We start from the raw sequence: 19,157 nt of genomic DNA on the forward strand, positions 1-19,157 counted from the left end.
TGTCTGCTCCCCTTCATCCTTCACTGATTTGAAGTGGATTTAACAAGTGACCTCTAAGGAATCATAGCTTTCACCTGGTCAGTCTGTCATGGAAAGAACAGGTGTTCATAATGTTTTGTAAACTCAGTGTAGATCTTATTTTAATATGAGAAACCGTGTCTGAATGTAAACAACTAACCGGTAGGAATAATAAGGAAAAGAAATGCCACAGTATTTTGCATCATGTGTAGTTCTGTTTCTTTAACTTGATTACTGACATGCAAAACATTTTGGAACTATTGTCAACAATGGATAAATGAAACACCTAAAGATGTTTTTTTGTTCGTTGTGGAATTGTCCTTTTTAATCACAGTATTTTCAATATAGAGCTATTAGCAGCGCTATTTGGCAGATTTTGTGGTCTCAAACAAGCGAGCTTGCCAACATTCTTCATCGGGAATGATTGAAAATGGGAAAAGGTGGGAATGTTGTTCCCTTATTTAATATAATTGCTACATTTCCTGTCAATAGAGAATTCAAAATAGTTTTCAGATTGCATTTCAGCCCCCCAAAAAATGCGATGCGAATATTGGGTTGCAACTGAAACAACCTGCTTCAATTTGGGTCCCGAGGAAAAACCAGTTGAGAACCACTACGCTAGACTATCTAACCCCTTTCTCTCTACCTTGTCGTTGTAATGACAGGCATCCTTCTGATGATGGCGCTGTGCGAAGAGGTCCACGTTTACGAGTACATCCCCTCGCTGCGACAGACAGACCTGTGCCACTACCACGAGGGCTACTACGACGCAGCCTGCACCCTGGGGGCGTACCACCCACTGCTTTACGAGAAGAGCCTGGTGCAGCGCATCAACACAGGCCCCGAGCGAGACCTGAAGAGGAAGGGCCGCGTCACCCTCCCTGGCTTCAGCACCGTCAACTGTGACCTCTGAACGATCAACTTATGAACTCTGACCCTTAAAAGAAGCCACATGTGGAACCACCACAACCCCACAGGACAAGGGGGAAATGGTGCAATAATAACCCTCTGACCTCTGGGGGAACCCGGAGGGAACCACGTAGAACAGTGGAGAACCCAAGCCATAGCCCCTCTGTGTGGGATGGGATCAAACCGGAGGGTGAAGGTCTAGTGTAACTACATTTATGTCAGGACTTTTGAACAGAACCCAGACGGGGTGAAACCCAGCCTTCCTTAGAGGATAATGGACCCAAGACGGCCTGAAGTGACTGTATCTCCCGATCTCTGCCATTGCTGAGCCGGAAGAGAGGAGAGCTGTATAGTGTAGCAATAGATTAGTGTTATTAGATTTTTTTTATATACAGTACCAGTCAAAAGTTGGACTCAACTACTTATTACAGGGCTTTTCTTTATTTGTCCTATTTTCCACATTGTACAATAATACTAAAGACATCAAAACTATGAAATAACACACGGAATCATGTAGTAACCAAAAAAGTGTTGATTTTATATTTGAGATTCTTCAAAGTAGCCACCCTTTGCCTTGATGACAGCTTTGCACACTCTTGGTATTCTCTCAACCAGCATCATGAGTTAGTCACCTGGAATGCACTTCAAATAACAGGTGTGCCTTGTTAAAAGTTAATTAGTGGAATTTCTTTCCTCAATGTGTTGTGAAAAGGTAGGGGTGGTATACAGAAGATAGCCCTATTTGGTAAAAGACCAAGTCCATATTATGGCAAGAACAGCTCAAATAAGCAAAGAGAAACGACAGTCTATCAGTACTTTAAGACATGAAGGTCAGTCAATCCGTAAAATTTCAAGAACTTTGAAAGTTTCTTCAAGTGCAGTCGCAAAAACCATCAAGTGCTATGATGAAGTTGGCTCTCATGAGGCCTGCCACAGGAAAGGAAGACCCAGAGTTACATCTGCTGCAGAGGAGAAGTTCATTAGAGTTACCAGCCTCAGAAAGTAACAGACACATCTCCACATCAAATGTTCAAAGGAGACTGTGTGAATCAGGTCTTCATGGATGAAGAAACCACTACTAAAGGACACCAATAAGAAGAGACTTGCTTGGGCCAAGAAACACGATCAATGGACATTAGACTGGTGGAAATCTGTCATTTGGTCTGAGGAGTCCAAATTTGAGATTTTTGGTTCCAACCACTATCTTTGAGACGTGGAGTAGGTGAACTGATGATCTCCGCATGTGTGGTTCCCACTGTGAAGCATGGAGGAGGAGGTGTGATGGTGTGGGGGTGCTTTGCTGGTGACACTGTCTGTGATTTTATTTAGAATTCTAGGCACACTTAACCAGCATGGCTACCACAGCATTCTGCAGCAATACACCATCCCATCTGACTTGCGCTTAGTGGGACTAATCATTTGTTTTTCAACAGGACAATGACCCAACTCACCTCCAGGCTGTGTAAGTGCTATTTGACCAAGAAGGGGAGTGATGGAGTGCTGCATCAGATGACCTGGCCTCCACAATCACCCGACCTCAACCCAATTGAGATGGTTTGGGATGAATTGGACCGCAGAGTGAAGAAAAAGCAGCCAACAAGAGCTCAGCATATGGGAATTCCTTCAAGACTACTACTACTTCCAAGTGACTACCCCATGAAGCTGGTTGAGAGAATACCAACAGTGTGCAAAGCTGACATTAAGACAAAGGGTGGCTACTTTGACTCTCAAATATAAAATATATTTTGATTTGTTTAACACTTTTTGGTTACTACATGATTCCATATGTGTTATTTCGTAGTTTTTATGTTTTTACTATTATTCTACAATGTAGAAAATGGTTATTATAAAGAAAAACCCTTGAATGAGTATGTGGCCAAACTTTTGACTGGTACTGTATAACTTAATGTGTTTTGCTGTTGTGAAGTGTTTTTCTAGAGCTCTGGTTGCTTTTCTTCCTTAAAATGACTTAAAGGACAGTCCCACAGTTTTTTAATGATGGATGTTTTTTTTGAATGACACTCATGGGGTGGTAAATTAATCTTTGAGAAAACGAGCAGTGGTCTGCACTGAATGTCTGAACACGTCCATACCAAACACACACTTCTGAACATGTACAAACTCGGCATACACCAGCCACACACTCCTGACAACCCGTAACAAAAACTTGAACTTTAATTAAAAATGTACCTCAGTACCACTTCAATGACAATACACGTGCTCATACATACAGGTACATGTATCTCAATACAGACATGCTGGAACTACACCAAACACTCATCACCTCAGTATTACCTAATCAAGATGGTACATTGTGTTTAAAAAAAAATCTACAACAGTCACACATTCTTCTGTGTTCAACATTCCTTAAATGTCCTCTAGTCTTATTTCAAAGTCTTATTTGATGGTGTTGTTGTCATCAGGGTTTTGACTGCTGTTGATGCTGCTGCTGTGCTTTATGCTCAATCACTCTTTGCTCTTCTTTTCTCATCTCCCAAGCTGTACCGGACCACTTGCCAACTTCTAAAGAGGATGTCATACTCCCACTTAGGTCTTTAAGACTGGCTGACTGGTTGCCACTTCAAGGGCTTGCACAGTTCTGTGTCTGGCAGATAGTTAGGTACCAAACCCAGGAAAACCCTTTGGTTGCCCGTTCTTTGGCCTCATCCAGTACAATGATGTCCTTTTTAAGATTTGTGAACACCAAAGGATGCAGGGCTAGGCTAGCGGATAGGAGTTAGGGGGTAAGAGAGGACTCTCAAAGCATTCTTTCAACAGCTGTAACCCTGTGCCTAGTAGCCAACCGGACACTGGGTTGCCTTTCATAACACCCAAAGACTGATCTTACACATACTGTATGCTATCCATGTAACTGCAGTGTCATTGTTGTGGTTTTTATTGCTGATTTAATTGTTTAATAGTTAAGATTTAAAGAAAGTTGTTAGTCACCTGATAGTGTTGCTCAAACCGTCCAGTGTTCTGTTAGTGGCGGGCTGGGGTAGGAGAGGTCACTAGTCAAACTCCCTTTGAGAGTGTCCACCCCATGCCAAAAGGGAATTGAACCAACACCCTCTCTCTGACGTCTCTTTAAAAGCAGCTGTAATTACTACGATGATTGACCTGCCTCTTTAAATTAATGTAATCACACCACACCTCCCACTGTCAAAGCCAAACCTCTCCCTAGGACAGTTATATCTACGAGCACACTACAGATGTAGGATCTTAATTTGATCCAGTTTGCTACAGCAGGAAAATAATCCTGCACAACGGGAAATGTGAATTTATTATGTGGATTATAATAAATTGACTTTTTGTAGGATGTTGACATGTCAAAGTGAAAACTACAAACTTCAGAAGCTTTTTTTAAACCTCAAATACGCTACAAGTTTTAAATGTCCTGCATTTCAAGACCAGTTCTCCTTCAACAGGGTGATCAAATTAAGATCCTACATATGTGGTCAAGGGATTCAGTCTGCAGGGTTCGGTAGCTGGACTGCCTCCCAGGCACGTCATGCTGATATGGTTTGTGGCATTCAGCAGCGCTAGTAACTGAAGCCTACCATTCCCTATGTCTTTACCATTCTCATTTTGACTGAATCCTCCAATATTGTTCTGAAAGTACTCTTTTGCCTGGGCTTGCAGCAGGCTGCCACGGTGCGCTGCCAGAGACCTTTCTTATTATGGCAGGGATTTGAAGCAGTAACATCTCCAGACTCATTCTTTGTCCGGCTTTAATGTCTTCCTTGTTTACACTGACTCTGTGCCAGACCTGCCTGCAGTGCGTTTCAGCTAGCTGTCGTGTGTGTGTGTAGGAGAGGAGGATAACTCAGAGATCCTATAGATCATCCTATATTGCTCTATATTCTATAGGATCACTATCTGGCCATGCTAGAATGGACAGCGGGGGCTGTTCTTTCCAACCACAAATCCGCTTACAACTCCTAAGCTTCACCTTTATCCCAAGCTGAGCCTCCTATAAGACCAAACAGATCATGCACTTGTTGTCAATCAGATATGCCATTATGGCCACTGTAGTCCTTTCTGTAATGGCCAGATGGTGACCATTCCCTGGGTAGGGACAACTGGGAGGGGTTGACATTGGCAGCCATAGTGACATAATTCAAAGAAGAGATTTGTGTGTGCATGTTTTGTTTGTTTGTTTTGCGTTGTGATATTCAGGAAAGTGTTGCTGTGCCCTTGCTCCAGGAACAGTGCTTAACCAGGGTTGAGGAAACAAATTGATCCGGTCGTAAACATGGCAGTCAAACGCTGCATGGAATATAGAGGCATCTGCTGAAGAGATTGTTGTTGTAATCAAGTGATGAGTGAAGAGAGACTGAACGGGAATACCATTTAGAGTTGGAGCCGTTTTAAATATGATTGAGCTACCTAGGATCAAGGACAGTGTTAATAACAGTGCAAACCCTTCCCAACCGGTGTGACAGACCATTAGCTTGGGGAGCCAACGCAAGTCTTTTAGGTTTTAGGCAAGTTTACTCGGCACACAAGCATGGTTTGGAAGAACTGTTACACCGGCACGCCAGGCAAGCAAAATATTTTGAGCCACATCTGCTATCTCATTAACACATGGCTTGAAGGAGCCAGACACCCCGCTTCGTCAAATGATTTCCCAAGGCCCACCTCTCACTGAGAGATCTAACAAAGGGAAACAGAGGGGGGGCTTTGATGAAACTGTCTGGAATGTTCTCGACTCACACCACTATCATAAGTATCATCTCTGATTCATGTCCATGCATCATTATTGAAGTGTTCAAATCATTCAATGTAATTGTTACGTTTGTGATTAACACATTGACAGTGTAAAAAAAAAAAAAAAGATACAATACCTTTTGTTTCTATTCCAATGCACAGAGCAGGCAAATCTATCCGGAGCAAGGATAAGAGTCTTAAACTGTCTATGTATGTGTACTTGTCTGGATCCCAATTAGCGTTTGCAGAAGCAGCAGCTACTCTTCCTGGGGTCCACAAAACATGACAAGTAACAAAACACTAATAGACAAGGACAGTCACACATTTGAATTACAACGATGATAGACAAACAGTACAACAAAAAAAGAATACAAACAATACAACTAAAAGGTTGTCTGTACTGTGCTTTACTCTGTACTTTCCTGTACAAAAAAAACAGCATCCAAGATATAAGATTTTTCTACCTGCGTTGTGCAAGTGTATATTGTGTGCGTAGGGAAATTTTATCCAGCTGGAAACGAGAGCAGCAATTATTAGTTCCGTAGAAGCACTTCTTGATCAAATGCAATGCCTTTGGCAACAGCATTGAAATCTTGATACTGTGCCAAATGTAATTTGTGGGTGGATATGTTTCTTATAGCAGGTATTTTTAAGGTGCTCCCTTCAAGGGGGGGGGGGGGGGGGGTTATAGGATAAAGATGACCAACGTATCTGTATGGACCATAGAGAATGATAGAGGACGCTTCTTTGTATCTATCCCATTATGTTGTCTGAGCACACGGGCGGCATCATTGAGGCCATATCCATTTGAGTTGGTATGCAAACTGCCACCTATATTGTGTTGTTTGAACAAATATAAAGCCAAGGTTGCCGATTTTATATCCACCTGCATTTATGGAATGTTTGCTCACAAGTATAATTCATTGGCTGATTTCCTCCTTAACCACCTAGTTAACTAACTACTTCAAAATGAGGGCATTTTTCAATGGTGTTGCCCATGCTAAAATAGGCTTTTGGGAACAAGAGTCCTCTTATCATTCTCTGTGGTAAGGATGGACACGCCAGGTGCATTGTGTTCAACAGAACTAACACAGAGAGAGAAGTTTTGGAGATCACTGCTTAACTTGATCCCTCCTCCAGTCGCTCTGTACTCTCTTCTTCTGTCACAAGTCTTTTTAGAACTACGTTTTTCCTCTTCATTTGTCATTGCAGGTTTCTTTATTAAATTTGAATAGGTATTTAAGTTGACTGTTTGTATACAATGAAATTGTTAATTTATTGTTCTATTTTTACCATGTAAATAAAAGCATTGTACGTGTACAAAAGATCTCTCCAGAGTAATCAATACTTAGGTCGGGATTCAATTTGTGGAGTGCTGTCGGCAATGCACCATTTATTGGTCATTTCCGATTGATGTGCAGCGATAAGAATGCAATTGGGAACATTTGCCTTTCAAAGCTATATTGTTGACATCTCAACCTCAGATTACTAACAAGAAACCCACACTACCACGCACCCCCAACACAAAAATACTCCCCCCCCCTGACTAACCTGTTTGTTCATGAGGATGTAGATGAGAGGGTTGATGACAGTGCTGCTCTTGGCCAGGAGTGAGGGCACCACCGCAGCCACGGGGGTGATGATGCCGGGCCGGCCAAACGTCGCCATCATGGCCACCACGCCGTAGGGCATCCAGCACAATATGTAGCACACCACTGTAGTCAGCACCATGAACAGGATGTGGTACTCTCTCCGCCGTGCCGCTGTCCTACGTATCTTACCCACCTAGAGACAGGTGAGATGAAAGGAGAGCGTGAGGGGAGGTGACGGTGTTTCGTCACCCCGGGGAGAGAATATAATAGTCATTTTGTCCAAACAGAAATGCACCTGTTTGCTGTATTTATATTCTCAAACCCTTGGACATCACACACACACTCTGAATGTTTGATGAATGCTTATACTTGAGAACGAATAGTCTGTCTCTCTCTCACTCACATCCCTGCAGTGTAGGTTCATTGTTCTGCCTGAGGGCTTCTCTCCAAACCCACAGAGAGCCAGTGGTAATCAGTCCATCCATTTTGTGACGCTAACCTTCCATTTCAGCCATGAGACAACTGACGCACCATTCATCTCCCCCACTCGCCCTATCGGGGGACAGCGGAGAGGGAGTCCATACTCCTCCCTCCATTCTAGAGGACTAAGGCACTGACCCTCTCTCTCCATCCTGTTGCGCCAACACTTGAACTCTGTGTGTTAACCTTTTGAGCTAATGCCTAAGGCATTTTGGTCTCCCAGGCAAGGTTTAATTATCACATGTATCTGTGCCTTGAGTCGCATGCCATTTTTGCAGATTCATCTGCTGAATTTGGATTTCTCGTTGCCCTGACCTGGACCTTCTAGCACGCTTAAATGGAAGTGCGCTACTGGGAGCACTCACTAATCCTACTTGTCTGAATTGCTGAATTACTGTGGGGATCTGAGGGGTTGGGCGCTGGGGTTGTCTTCATAAGTCTGTCCCAATTCGGTCGTAAAAACATGCCTGGCTACCGGTCCACGTCCCTCAGGTCAAATGCCACACCCACTAACGTTTCTTCTCCACGATGAGTCTGGATTTCCTCTCCTCCCGGAGAGTGAACACATTCTGACATTCTAAATGGTCCCAGAAACCGATGGGTTGGGCCAAGGCGAATCATGAGTCACGTAATTTTTGACGTAAGCCCAAACAACTTCAAAGATGACAGGTTCAAACTAATGTATGGAGCGATCGACAGGGCAGCAGAATTAAATGTATGATGAGTTGTCAGGCAACGTAATTACAGCTCTAATAGCAAAACAGTGGCGGGCTGTATTCATTGTCGATTGGTCAGTTCTTGACACCGTGCACTGCAACTGACTCTGGCGCTTCATGGGGATGCTGCAAGACACATTTAGTGAAAGCTGCTTACTCTTATCAGGGGAGTCCGAACAGAAGAAAGGGATTATTTAGATTTGAGATTAGAGAGGGGTCAGTAGCTAACACACACAACAAAATAACCCCATAATCTGTATGTGTAAGTGTGCATATACAGTGGGGGAAAAAAGTATTTAGTCAGCCACCAATTGTGCAAGTTCTCCCACTTAAGATGAGAGGCCTGTAATTTATCATAGGTACACTTCAACTATGACAGGCAAAATGAGAAAAAAAAATCCAGAAAATCACATTGTAGGATTTTTTTATGAATTTATTTGCAAATTATGATGAAAAATAAGTATTTGGTCAATAAAAGTTTCTCAATACTTTATTGTTTGTTGGCAATGATAGAGGTCAAACGTTTTCTGTAAGTCTTCACAAGGTTTTCACACACTGTTGCTGGTATTTTGGCCCATTCCTCCATGCAGATTTCCTCTAGAGCAGTGATGTTTTCGGGCTGATGCTGGGCAACACGGACTTTCAACTCCCCCCAAAGATTTTCTATGGGGTTGAGATCTGGAGACTGGCTAGGCCACTCCAGGACCTTGAAATGCTTCTTACGAAGCCACTCCTTCGTTGCCCGGGCGGTGTGTTTGGGATCATTGTCATGCTGAAAGATCCAGCCATGTTTCATCTTCAATTCCCTTGCTGATGGAAGGAGGTTTTCACTCAAAATCTCACGATACATGGCCCCATTCATTCTTTCCTTTCCACGGATCAGTCGTCCTGGTCCCTTTGCAGAAAAACAGCCCCAAAGCATGATGTTTCCACCCCCATGCTTCACAGTAGGTATGGTGTTCTTTGGATGCAACTCAGCATTCTTTGTCCTCCAAACACGACGAGTTGAGTTTTTACCAAAAAGTTATATTTTGGTTTCATCTGACCATATGACATTCTCCCAATCTTCTTCTGGATCATCCAAACGCTCTCTAGCAAACTTCAGATGGGCCTGGACATGTACTGGCTTAAGCAGGGGGACAGGTCTGGCACTGCAGGATTTGAGTCCCTGGCGGCGTAGTGTGTTACTGATGGTAGGCTTTGTTACTTTGGTCCCAGCTCTCTGCAGGTCATTCACTAGGTCCCCCCGTGTGGTTCTGGGATTTTTGTTCACCGTTCTTGTGATCATTTTGACCCCACGGGGTGAAATCTTGCGTGGAGCCCCAGATCGAGGGAGAATATCAGTGGTCTTGTATGTCTTCCATTTCCTAATAATTGCTCCCACAGTTGATTTCTTCAAACCAAGCTGCTTACCTATTGCAGATTCAGTCTTCCCAGCCTGGTGCAGGTCTACAATTTTGTTTCTGGTGTCCTTGACAGCTCTTTGGTCTTGGCCGTAGTGGAGTTTGGAGTGTGACTGTTTGAGGTTGTGGACAGGTGTCTTTTATACTGATAACAAGTTCAAACAGGTGCCATTAATACAGGTAACGAGTGGAGGACAGAGGAGCCTCTTAAAGAAGAAGTTACAGGTCTGTGAGAGCGAGAAATCTTGCTTGTTTGTAGGTGACCAAATACTTATTTTCCACCATAATTTGCTAATAAATTCACAAAATTACAGGCCTCATCTTTTTAAGTGGGAGAACTTGCACAATTGGTGGCTGACTAAATACTTTTTTGCCCCACTGTATAGTGTGCATATATGCATATACATGCTCACATGTTTCTCAGGACATTCCCCTGCGCTCACTCGGATTGGTTTAGGGCTTTATGAAAGCTGCTGAATGTTTCACTCCGAGTCCAGGACTAAACAGATTTGCATTGGGTAATCCAGCCAGCACTCAGCTAACACACTCATTCATTCCCTCCTGGTCCTGATTCTATCTGAAGGGGAATAAAGTGTGATGGGTCATACACAGACGTTTCGGCTGTAACCCATACAGTGAAACGCTGACTTACAAGCTCTTCCTCAACCAGGCAGAGTTCAATTATAACAGAAGCACGTAAAAGAGAGACAAATTAGAAGGGAGAGGGAGGGAAGAGGAAGTGTGTGAACGGACACGCTGAAGAAGTGAGCTTTATGCAACATCTTTTTGAGTGCGAACCCATAACACTTTATTGCTTATCTGGATTGACGTTTTATGCACCAACCAGACTTTTGGGGGGGTGCAATGGTCCTCTTTTGATTTATACATCTGAGGGGTGAACACTTTTTGGAGTAGGCACTTAGGGTGAGAGACATTTAACCACCTCAAAGTAGTGGACTGGACTGAGAAAGGTCCTAAACAAACCATCACACGTCGCTTACACACGCTGGCTGGGGGAATACTTACACACCGTAGCAGCTTCACTTGAAAATGTGTTTTGGCAGCATGAAACCCCTCAGATTTGTTCTTGGAGGGTCATGAACTCAAGCCAAACTGCGTTTCTACATTTACAATCGAAAAAGCAAAGAAATGGTGGATAAAATGACAAGGTTGAAACCACCTCCTCCAGACTCACTGTGTTTTCTAGAGGCCTGATCGTGGAGTTAATTCACCACCCCAAACAACATGCATGTGCAGATGCATGGAGTACATCTTGATTAAAACACAATAAGGGTTTTGATCAGAGTGCTGACCCTACCAACCCCACCACTCCCCTCTACCACACCCCCCACCCACACCTGTTTGACGGCCCACAGCAGCCGACAGTAGCAGTAGACCATGATGACGATGGGCAGACCCAGGCAGAAGATGAACAGACAGATGATGTAGGCGTGGGACTGAGCCGTCCTCAGGGTCCATGACACAGAGCAGCTGGTGCCGGCGCCCTCCAAGTCGTAGCTACTCCAGCCCAGCAGGGGGGGCACCGTCCAGAATATGGAGTAGAGCCAGGAGCCCCCCACAGCCAGCAGGGGCTTGCGGTAGTCAGGACCACGCTTGTTGTACAGGGTCAGGGTGCTGTAGCGGTCGTAGGACAGGACCACCAGGGAGATCAACGACACAATACCTGGGGAGGGGCAGGCATATTATTACAATTACAACATCTAACCTTTCTGTTATTTGCATGCCATGTGGAAATGTTTCTGTCTATCATTATGTGAAATGCTTCGTTGATGACATCATAAATGATGCTAAGGAGAGTTTACTGTATGATGATGTCATGAAGACACTGGCATTTAAAATCCAAAAGCCATTTAAAATTGTAAATTTACTTACACGTTACTTATACATTGTACCGTGGTGTAAGGTACTTAAGTAGTACTTTAAAGTATTTTTACTTAAGTAATTTTTGAGGATATCTGTACTTTAGTTTACTACTTACATTTTTGACTACTTTCACTTTATTTTTACTCCATACATTTTCCCTGACACCCAAAAGTACTTATATTTTGAATGCTTAGCAGGACTGGAAAATTGTCCAAATCACACACTTATCAAGAGAACACACATGCTTTGTTTGTAAATGATGTCTGTGTCACAGTTGATGAAAGGAGAGGACCAAGGTGCAGCGTGTTGAGCATACATGATCAAAATGACGCCGAACAAGAACAAAAACAATAAACACTACAAAACCAAACCGTGAAGCTCAAAGGCTAAATGCCCTAAACAAAGTCACCCTCCCACAAACACAGGTGGGGAAAAAAGGACACCTAAGTATGGTTCCCAATCATAGACAATGATAAGACAGCTGTCCCTGATTGAGAAACATACCCGGCCAAACACAAAGAAATAGAAAACATAGAATGCCCACCCCAACTCACGCCCTGACCAAACCAAAATAGAGACATGAAAAGGATCTCTAAGGTCAGGGCGTGACAGTCTGAGAGTTGGAGTGTGCACCTGGCTAAAACATAAATTGTGCTGTCTTTTTTGCTTAATATGAGTAATTTAAAATTATGCTTAGGTATATTTTTAGAATTACATTTACTTTTGATGCTTAAGTATATTTAAAACCAAATACTTTAAAACTTTTACTCAAGTAGTATTTTACTGGGTAACTTTCACTTTTACTTGAATCACTTTCTACGAAGGTATCTTTACTTTTACTCAAGTATGAAAATGGGGTACTTTTTCAACCACTCGCATTGTAGCAGGTCCCATCACATGACCTGGTAGGCCCTACACTAACCTCAGCAGCTGACAGTGATTATTTCCCGTAACAAATTCCTCATCAGCCTATCAAAGATCTTAGGCATTATATCCACCAACCAATGGTATTTCTTAAAATAGGTCAACCCTGGCCGCCAGAGGGATAATTTAAACCTACAAATTTGAGGTTAACTTTTGCTCTCTGATGGTCTGTAACTAAATGTTGTGTGTCAATATTGCATTGATACATCCTTGACTAGGCTACTAGTACTAGTATTAGACAAAACATTTGCATATAAGACAAAATCCCACATTTTGCTTATCTGTTTCACACACGTCCATGTGCTTTTATGTAAAAAATATATATAAATGATGTCCTTACAACATGTAAGTTTATTGTACATTGTCATAAAAAAAAATACCCTTATGGACTTGTCAAATAGCAGTGATGTACCATTATTGCCAAATAGCATTGCTTCTGGGAGGCACACATTGCTAAAGCGGATGACTTTGACATCAATAGTGTGCTTAAACCATGGGTTCGAACCCCCTCGTGGTAAGCTTCTTTGTTGAGCAAAAAAAAATTCACTGCCAGTCCTTAATGGGCTCTTGAGGGCTCCCGAATGGTGCTGTGGTCTAAGGCACTGCATCTCAGTGCAAGAGGTGTCACTACAGTCCCTGTTTCGAATCCAGGCTGTAACTGAACCGCTCGTAGGAACTCAGCTCGTCCTCTCCTCTCTCCCAGACTGCTGTAGCCCACTCCAACCCGGTCCGGTCAGCAGGGAAATTACTGTGGCAACCTTAGACCACTCGGTGGTGGTGGCTCCCGTCTGATGGGCGAAATAGAGGGAGTACTGGAGTAGGAAGCCACGGCATTACAATGGAGTACCGTCACACTTCTCCGGAAGGGACAGTCAGGCATCACTGACCTGGGCGGAATGCTGGGCAGGATGGAGATGGGCTCACTGTGATAAGCCGTGGTAGGAGGCCCTCTGATAGTGGTATGAAGAACTTCTCTGGTGGTGTTGAGACGGTGGACAATGGGGAGGACCTCCTCCATAGCCATACCCAGTTGCGCCAGGCAGTGGTGTTGGAGTAGATGACTCTGTTCGTTGATTGTGCCCCAAGGGTCAATACTGGAGCCCCTCCTGTTCAGCCTGTACATTAATGATCTGCCTTGTCTGTACTGGGTCTGAAGTTCAAATGTATGCAGATGATACAGTGATATATGTGCATGCAAAAAGCAAACAACAAGCTGCACAAGAACTCACTACTGTAATGGTCCAGGTTACAAAGTGGCTCAGTGACTCGTGTTTGCATCTCAATGTGAAAAATGTTTGCATGTTCTTCACAAAGAGAGCAACAGATGCTACTGAGCCAGGTGTCTATGTGTCATGGGAGAAGCTCCAGGTGGTATCTGATTTTAAGTACCTTGGCATCATACTTGATTCCAACCTCTCTTTTAAAAAGCATGTGAAAAAGGTAATTCAAATAACCAAATTCAACCTAGCTAATTTACGATTTATACGAAATTGCAGAGGTAGCAAAACTGTACTTCAAATCTATGATACTCCCCCACTTAACATACTGCTTGACTAGTTGGGCCCAAGCTTGCTGTACAACATTAAAACCTATTCAGTCTGTCTACAAACAGGCTCTCAAAGTGCTTGATAGGAAGCCCAATAGCCATCATCACTGTTACATCCTCAGAAAGCATGAGCTCCTGAGTTGGGAAAATCTTGTGCAATACACCGACGCATTTCTTGTATTCAAGATCCTAAATGGCCTGGCTCCCCCTCCACTCAGTAATTTTGTTAAACAGAAAACCCAAACATATGGCAGCAGCTCTACAAGGTGTGCCATGAGAGGTGACTGTATAGTTCCCTTAATTTAGGAAAAGCACCTTTAGTAAATCCGCTTTCTCTGTGAGAGCTTCCCATGTCTGGAATACACTGCCATCAGACACACATAACTGCACCACATCGCACTTTCACAAAATGCATGAAGACATGGCTAAAGGTCAATCAGATTTGTGAACATAATCTCTAGCTGTGTATTGCCACTTTCCATGTTGTCTGTAGCTTGTGAGGTGTGGAAACACTTAGTTCATTTTATGAATTTTGTCTTGCTGCTGTTTGTTCTGTCTGTATGCTACGTCTTGCTTGTCCTATGTTGCTCTGTCTGTATGCTATGTCTTGCTTGTCCTATGTTGCTCTGCGTGTGCTCACTGCTCAATGATTGTCTATATTGTAATTGTTTTTAATAACCTGCCCAGGGACTGCGGATGAAAATTAGCCGGCTGGCTAAAACCGGCACTTTTACTGAAACGTTGATTAATGTGCACTGTAAATATTTTCTTAACTCTTTCTTGAACTGCACTGTTGGTTATGGGCTTGTAAGTAAGCATTTCACTGTAAGGTCTGCACTTGTATTCGGCGCATGTGACAAATAATGTTGGATTTGATTTGATGGTTGCCAGGGCTGGTGGTGAGTCGACCGGTGACGTCATGCAGGGGGGCGGGAGTAGGCATGACAACATAGACATTCAGAGGTGCCAGAAATCTTCCACTATGTTCCAGCAAACTCAAAAATCAAGAAAATAACATAAAACACAGCATCACTTAATGCACCTGACATGATATATTCTGGAGTCAGACCATTCTAGTTCTAGTGAAGAAGGAACAATGCTTTTTGCTGACATTATGTATGAATCAAATAGGCCTGGCCGTGCCTCGGGCTACCGCACACACAGAGACAGAACCGGCACGGACATGACACACAGCATAAAATAATGCGACCAGCAAAACAAAAAACACACTGTTTACACAACTTATGGAAGCCTAACACCATTATCACACTATCACCAATAGCGACAACACGTGTCACATCAAAGGTGACAGGCTCGTGGTACTGAAAGGACATACATGTGCACTCCATGGTGATGAAGGAGAGACAGTTTTGGTCAAATGCATAGACATGGCTGATAGACAGCCGACAGCAGTCACACACAGCATAAAATCATGTTAAAGAATAAGCAGCCCATTCACTCCAGCAGCCCTATGAAATCAGAACAATACAAAACCATTTCATTTACAATATCAAATTAACAAAGCAGCTTTTACTTCCCATTGCAAATACACAGTTTATTAGGTACACCACCCCGTTCACGAAAATGGATCACTCCTACAGACAGTAAGTCACGTGGCCGTGGCTTGCTCTATAAAGCAGGCAGACAGACATCGAGGCATTCAGTTACTGTTTGATTGAAAGTTAGAATAGGCTAAACAAGTGACTTAACCAACTTTGAATGTGGTATGATCGTTGGTGCCGGATCCAGTATTTCAGAAACGTCCGGCCTCCTGGGCTTTTCACGCACAACAGTTTCTAAGGTTTCCCAAGACAAAACAAAAAACGTCCAGCGGCTGTCCTGTGGGCGAAAACAGTTTGTTGATGAGAGAAGTCGAAGGAGAATGGCAAGAATTTGTGCAAGCTAATAGGTGGGGCACAAACAGACAAATAATGGCGCAGTACAACAGTGGTGTGCAGAACGGCACCTCGGAACTCACAACTCGTCGATCATTGTCACGGATGGGCTATTGAAGCAGACGACCACATGGGATTCCACTTCTATTAGCTAAAAACAAGAAGAAGCGGCTCCATTGGTCACGTGATCACCAACACTGAACAATTGAGGAGTGGGAAAATCTTGCCTGGAACATGAAGGTGAGTTCAGTCTACTTGAGTGGCCTGGTCAGTCCCCAGACCTCAACCCAATAGAGCATCTTTGGGATGAAATGGAACGGGCTGATCCCAGCATGAATGTACCGCTGTCCAATCTGCAGCAACTTCATGATGCCATTGCGTCAGCATGGATCAACATCCCTGTGGACCGTTTCCGACACCTTGTAGAATTTCCTGAAGAATTCTGGTTGTTCTGGAGGCAAAGGGGGTTCTGACCTGGGACTAGATGGTTTTACCTAATAAACTGGCCGGTGAAGACTTCATCAACTCTGGGAACCTACACAAACGGTCCGATTGAGTAATCCAAACCATCTGAGACAGAATTCAGAGGACTTTGCAATGAACACACAACATTGACTTTACTTCACTACATTCCTAAAGAAAATAATGTACTTTTTACTCTGTACATTTTCCAAGACACCCAAAAGTACTCATTACATTTTGAATGCTTAGCAAGACAGGAAAATTGTCAAATTCTCGCATTTATCAAGAGAACATCCCTGGTCATCCCTACTGCCTCTGATCTGGCGGATTCATTCAACACACATGCTTTGTTTGTAAATGATGTTGTAATTGGCCTGTGTGTAGCTGGTGTGGAGGAGTCAGGGCCAGGACAGCAGATAAGAGTAATTAACGTTCTTTACTCAAGAATACAAATATATACAACACAATAAACTAGCCCACAATAACGGACAATATACAAACAAACAATCACTCACAAAAACCATGGGGGAATAGAGGGTTAAATAATGAACAAGTAATTGGGGGATTGAAGCTAGGTGTGTAAAACAAAGACAAAACAAATGAAAAATGAAAAGTGCATCGCCGATGGCTAGAAGGCCGGTGACGTCGACCGCCGAACGCTGCCCGAACAAGAAGAGGGACCGACTTCGGCGGAAGTCGTGACTGATGGCTACTGAGTGTCGGAGCATGCCCCTGGCTAACCGTGAATAAAAAAACAAGAACATGGTGCTGTGTGGTTTGCTTAATATAAGGAATTTAATATGATTTATACTTTTACTTTTGATACTTAAGTAAATTTAAGCAATTACATTTACTTTTGATACTTTAGAATATTTAAAACCAAATACTTTTATACTTTTACTCAAGTAGTATTTTACTGGGTGACTTTCAATTTTACTTGAGTCATTTTCTGTTAAGGTATCTTTACTTTTTTGCAAGTATGATAAGTGGGTACTTTTTCCACCACTGCACACAGTCCTCCATCTAAAAAAACATCTGAATTTTAAGTGAAAGCTTCCCGTAATCTATTTTGACAGATGTGATGTTGAGACTTCAGACTCATCCCAGGAGGTGTTATAGTTCGCTAGGTAGTCTGCTAAAAGCTCATTATAACTCTGAACACAGACGAGCCGCTTAGAACCGCTGGGACGCCTGGTAAAACAAAGAGACATGAAGAGACAGAGTGGTAGCAGGAGTAGTGGCTCTACATCCTGATGAGCAGATTTAGCCTCATGTATTCCAGGCAGTCTCTCCTCTTTATTACTCATGTCCTATATGCTAAACTCTTAAAAGTAAAGGTGCCTGGAAGAACCTTGTGGGTTGCCACACTGGCAGAACCTTTCCAGTTCAAAAAGAAACCCCTCTGAAAAGGGTCTTTGAGGAACCCCTGTGTAAAGGTTAGTTTCGGAACCTTTTTGTGATTGGAGGGGCTCAATATATTGTCAAGACGGCAACCTATCAGATTGGAGGTGTGGCTTATTAGAGACGTGGCTTACATATAGTTATTTTTGGCCAACTGTTAGTGTAAATGTAACTCCTGTTCATCATGTTAAGTTTGTTCACTTCACATATAACCTACATAATAATAATAATAATACTGCTGATTACATATAGTAATAAAGTGGTAACTAAATCAACTTTGGGATTTACACAACTCAGGAACTTATACAACTCAGTCAGCCTCATTGAAGTTACAAAGCTGTCAGTGTTCAACCTAACATGTAATGACAATACAACAGAACAGATGAAAATGGCGCCGATTAGATAGGGCAGCTGTGCTTCTAGCTCGTAGGCAACTTTGCAGTATTTCGTTTTTTATGTGTTACTTCTCACATTATTAGCCCAGATTTTTTGGGGTGATATTACATATCACAAGAACTTTTGGATACCAGAGTGACGGTAACTCACCACCATTACCAACATTACGACCAGGAATACGACTTCCTGAGTCAGACCCTTTGTTCGTAAATATCTCTCCGGGAAGAAGGGCGGTGGTATATATTTCATGATTAACTACTCATGGTGTGATTGTGATAACATACATGAACTCATGTCCTTTGTTCACCCGACCGAGAATACCTCACAATCAAATGCCAACCTTATTACCTCCCAAGAGAATTATCTTTGGTTATAGTCACAGCCGTGTATATTCCCCCTCAAGCCGATACCACAACGACCCTCAAAGAACTTCACTGGACTTTATGCAAACTGGATCCACATATCCTGAGGCCACATTTATTGTAGCTGGTGATTTTAACAAAGGACATTTGAGGAAAACGCAACCAAAGTTCTATCAACGGTTCTATCTATTGATTGTGGTACTCAACCCTACTACTCCAACTTCCGGGATGATGACAAGGCCCTCCCCCACCCTCCATTCTGCAAATATGATCACGACTCCATTTTGCTCCTCCTTTCCTATAGGTAGAAACTCAAACAGGAGGTACCCATGCTAAGGACTATTCAACCCTGGTCTGACCAAAATCCATGGGAATCCATGCTTCAAGATTGTTTTGATCACGCGGACCGGGATATGTTCCGGGTAAACTCTGACAATAACATTGACGAATACACTGATA

At 43.0% G+C, this 19,157-nt stretch overlaps 2 protein-coding genes across 2 annotated transcripts in view; one reads left to right on the top strand and one right to left on the bottom strand.

Annotated features, from left to right (window-relative positions):
• LOC109871273 (beta-galactoside alpha-2,6-sialyltransferase 2) overlaps nucleotides 1-1,394 on the top strand; it is a 60,438-nt gene extending 59,044 nt beyond the window's left edge. The window contains exon 7 of the mRNA XM_020462093.2: nucleotides 684-1,394. Within this exon, the coding sequence (XP_020317682.1) occupies nucleotides 684-931 (248 nt within the window). The 3' untranslated portion in view covers nucleotides 932-1,394. The remainder of the gene's footprint in view (nucleotides 1-683) is intronic.
• The window catches only part of LOC109871274 (parapinopsin-like), a 34,307-nt gene that overhangs the window by 3,140 nt on the left and 12,010 nt on the right, over nucleotides 1-19,157 (bottom strand). The window contains exons 2-3 of the mRNA XM_020462095.2: nucleotides 11,187-11,512; nucleotides 7,189-7,422 (exon numbers count right to left, since the gene is read on the bottom strand). Coding sequence (XP_020317684.1) covers nucleotides 7,189-7,422; nucleotides 11,187-11,512 — 560 coding nt within the window. The remainder of the gene's footprint in view (nucleotides 1-7,188; nucleotides 7,423-11,186; nucleotides 11,513-19,157) is intronic.

Source organism: Oncorhynchus kisutch, linkage group LG26 (genome assembly GCF_002021735.2).
Source record: "Oncorhynchus kisutch isolate 150728-3 linkage group LG26, Okis_V2, whole genome shotgun sequence".
NCBI lineage: Eukaryota > Metazoa > Chordata > Actinopteri > Salmoniformes > Salmonidae > Oncorhynchus > Oncorhynchus kisutch.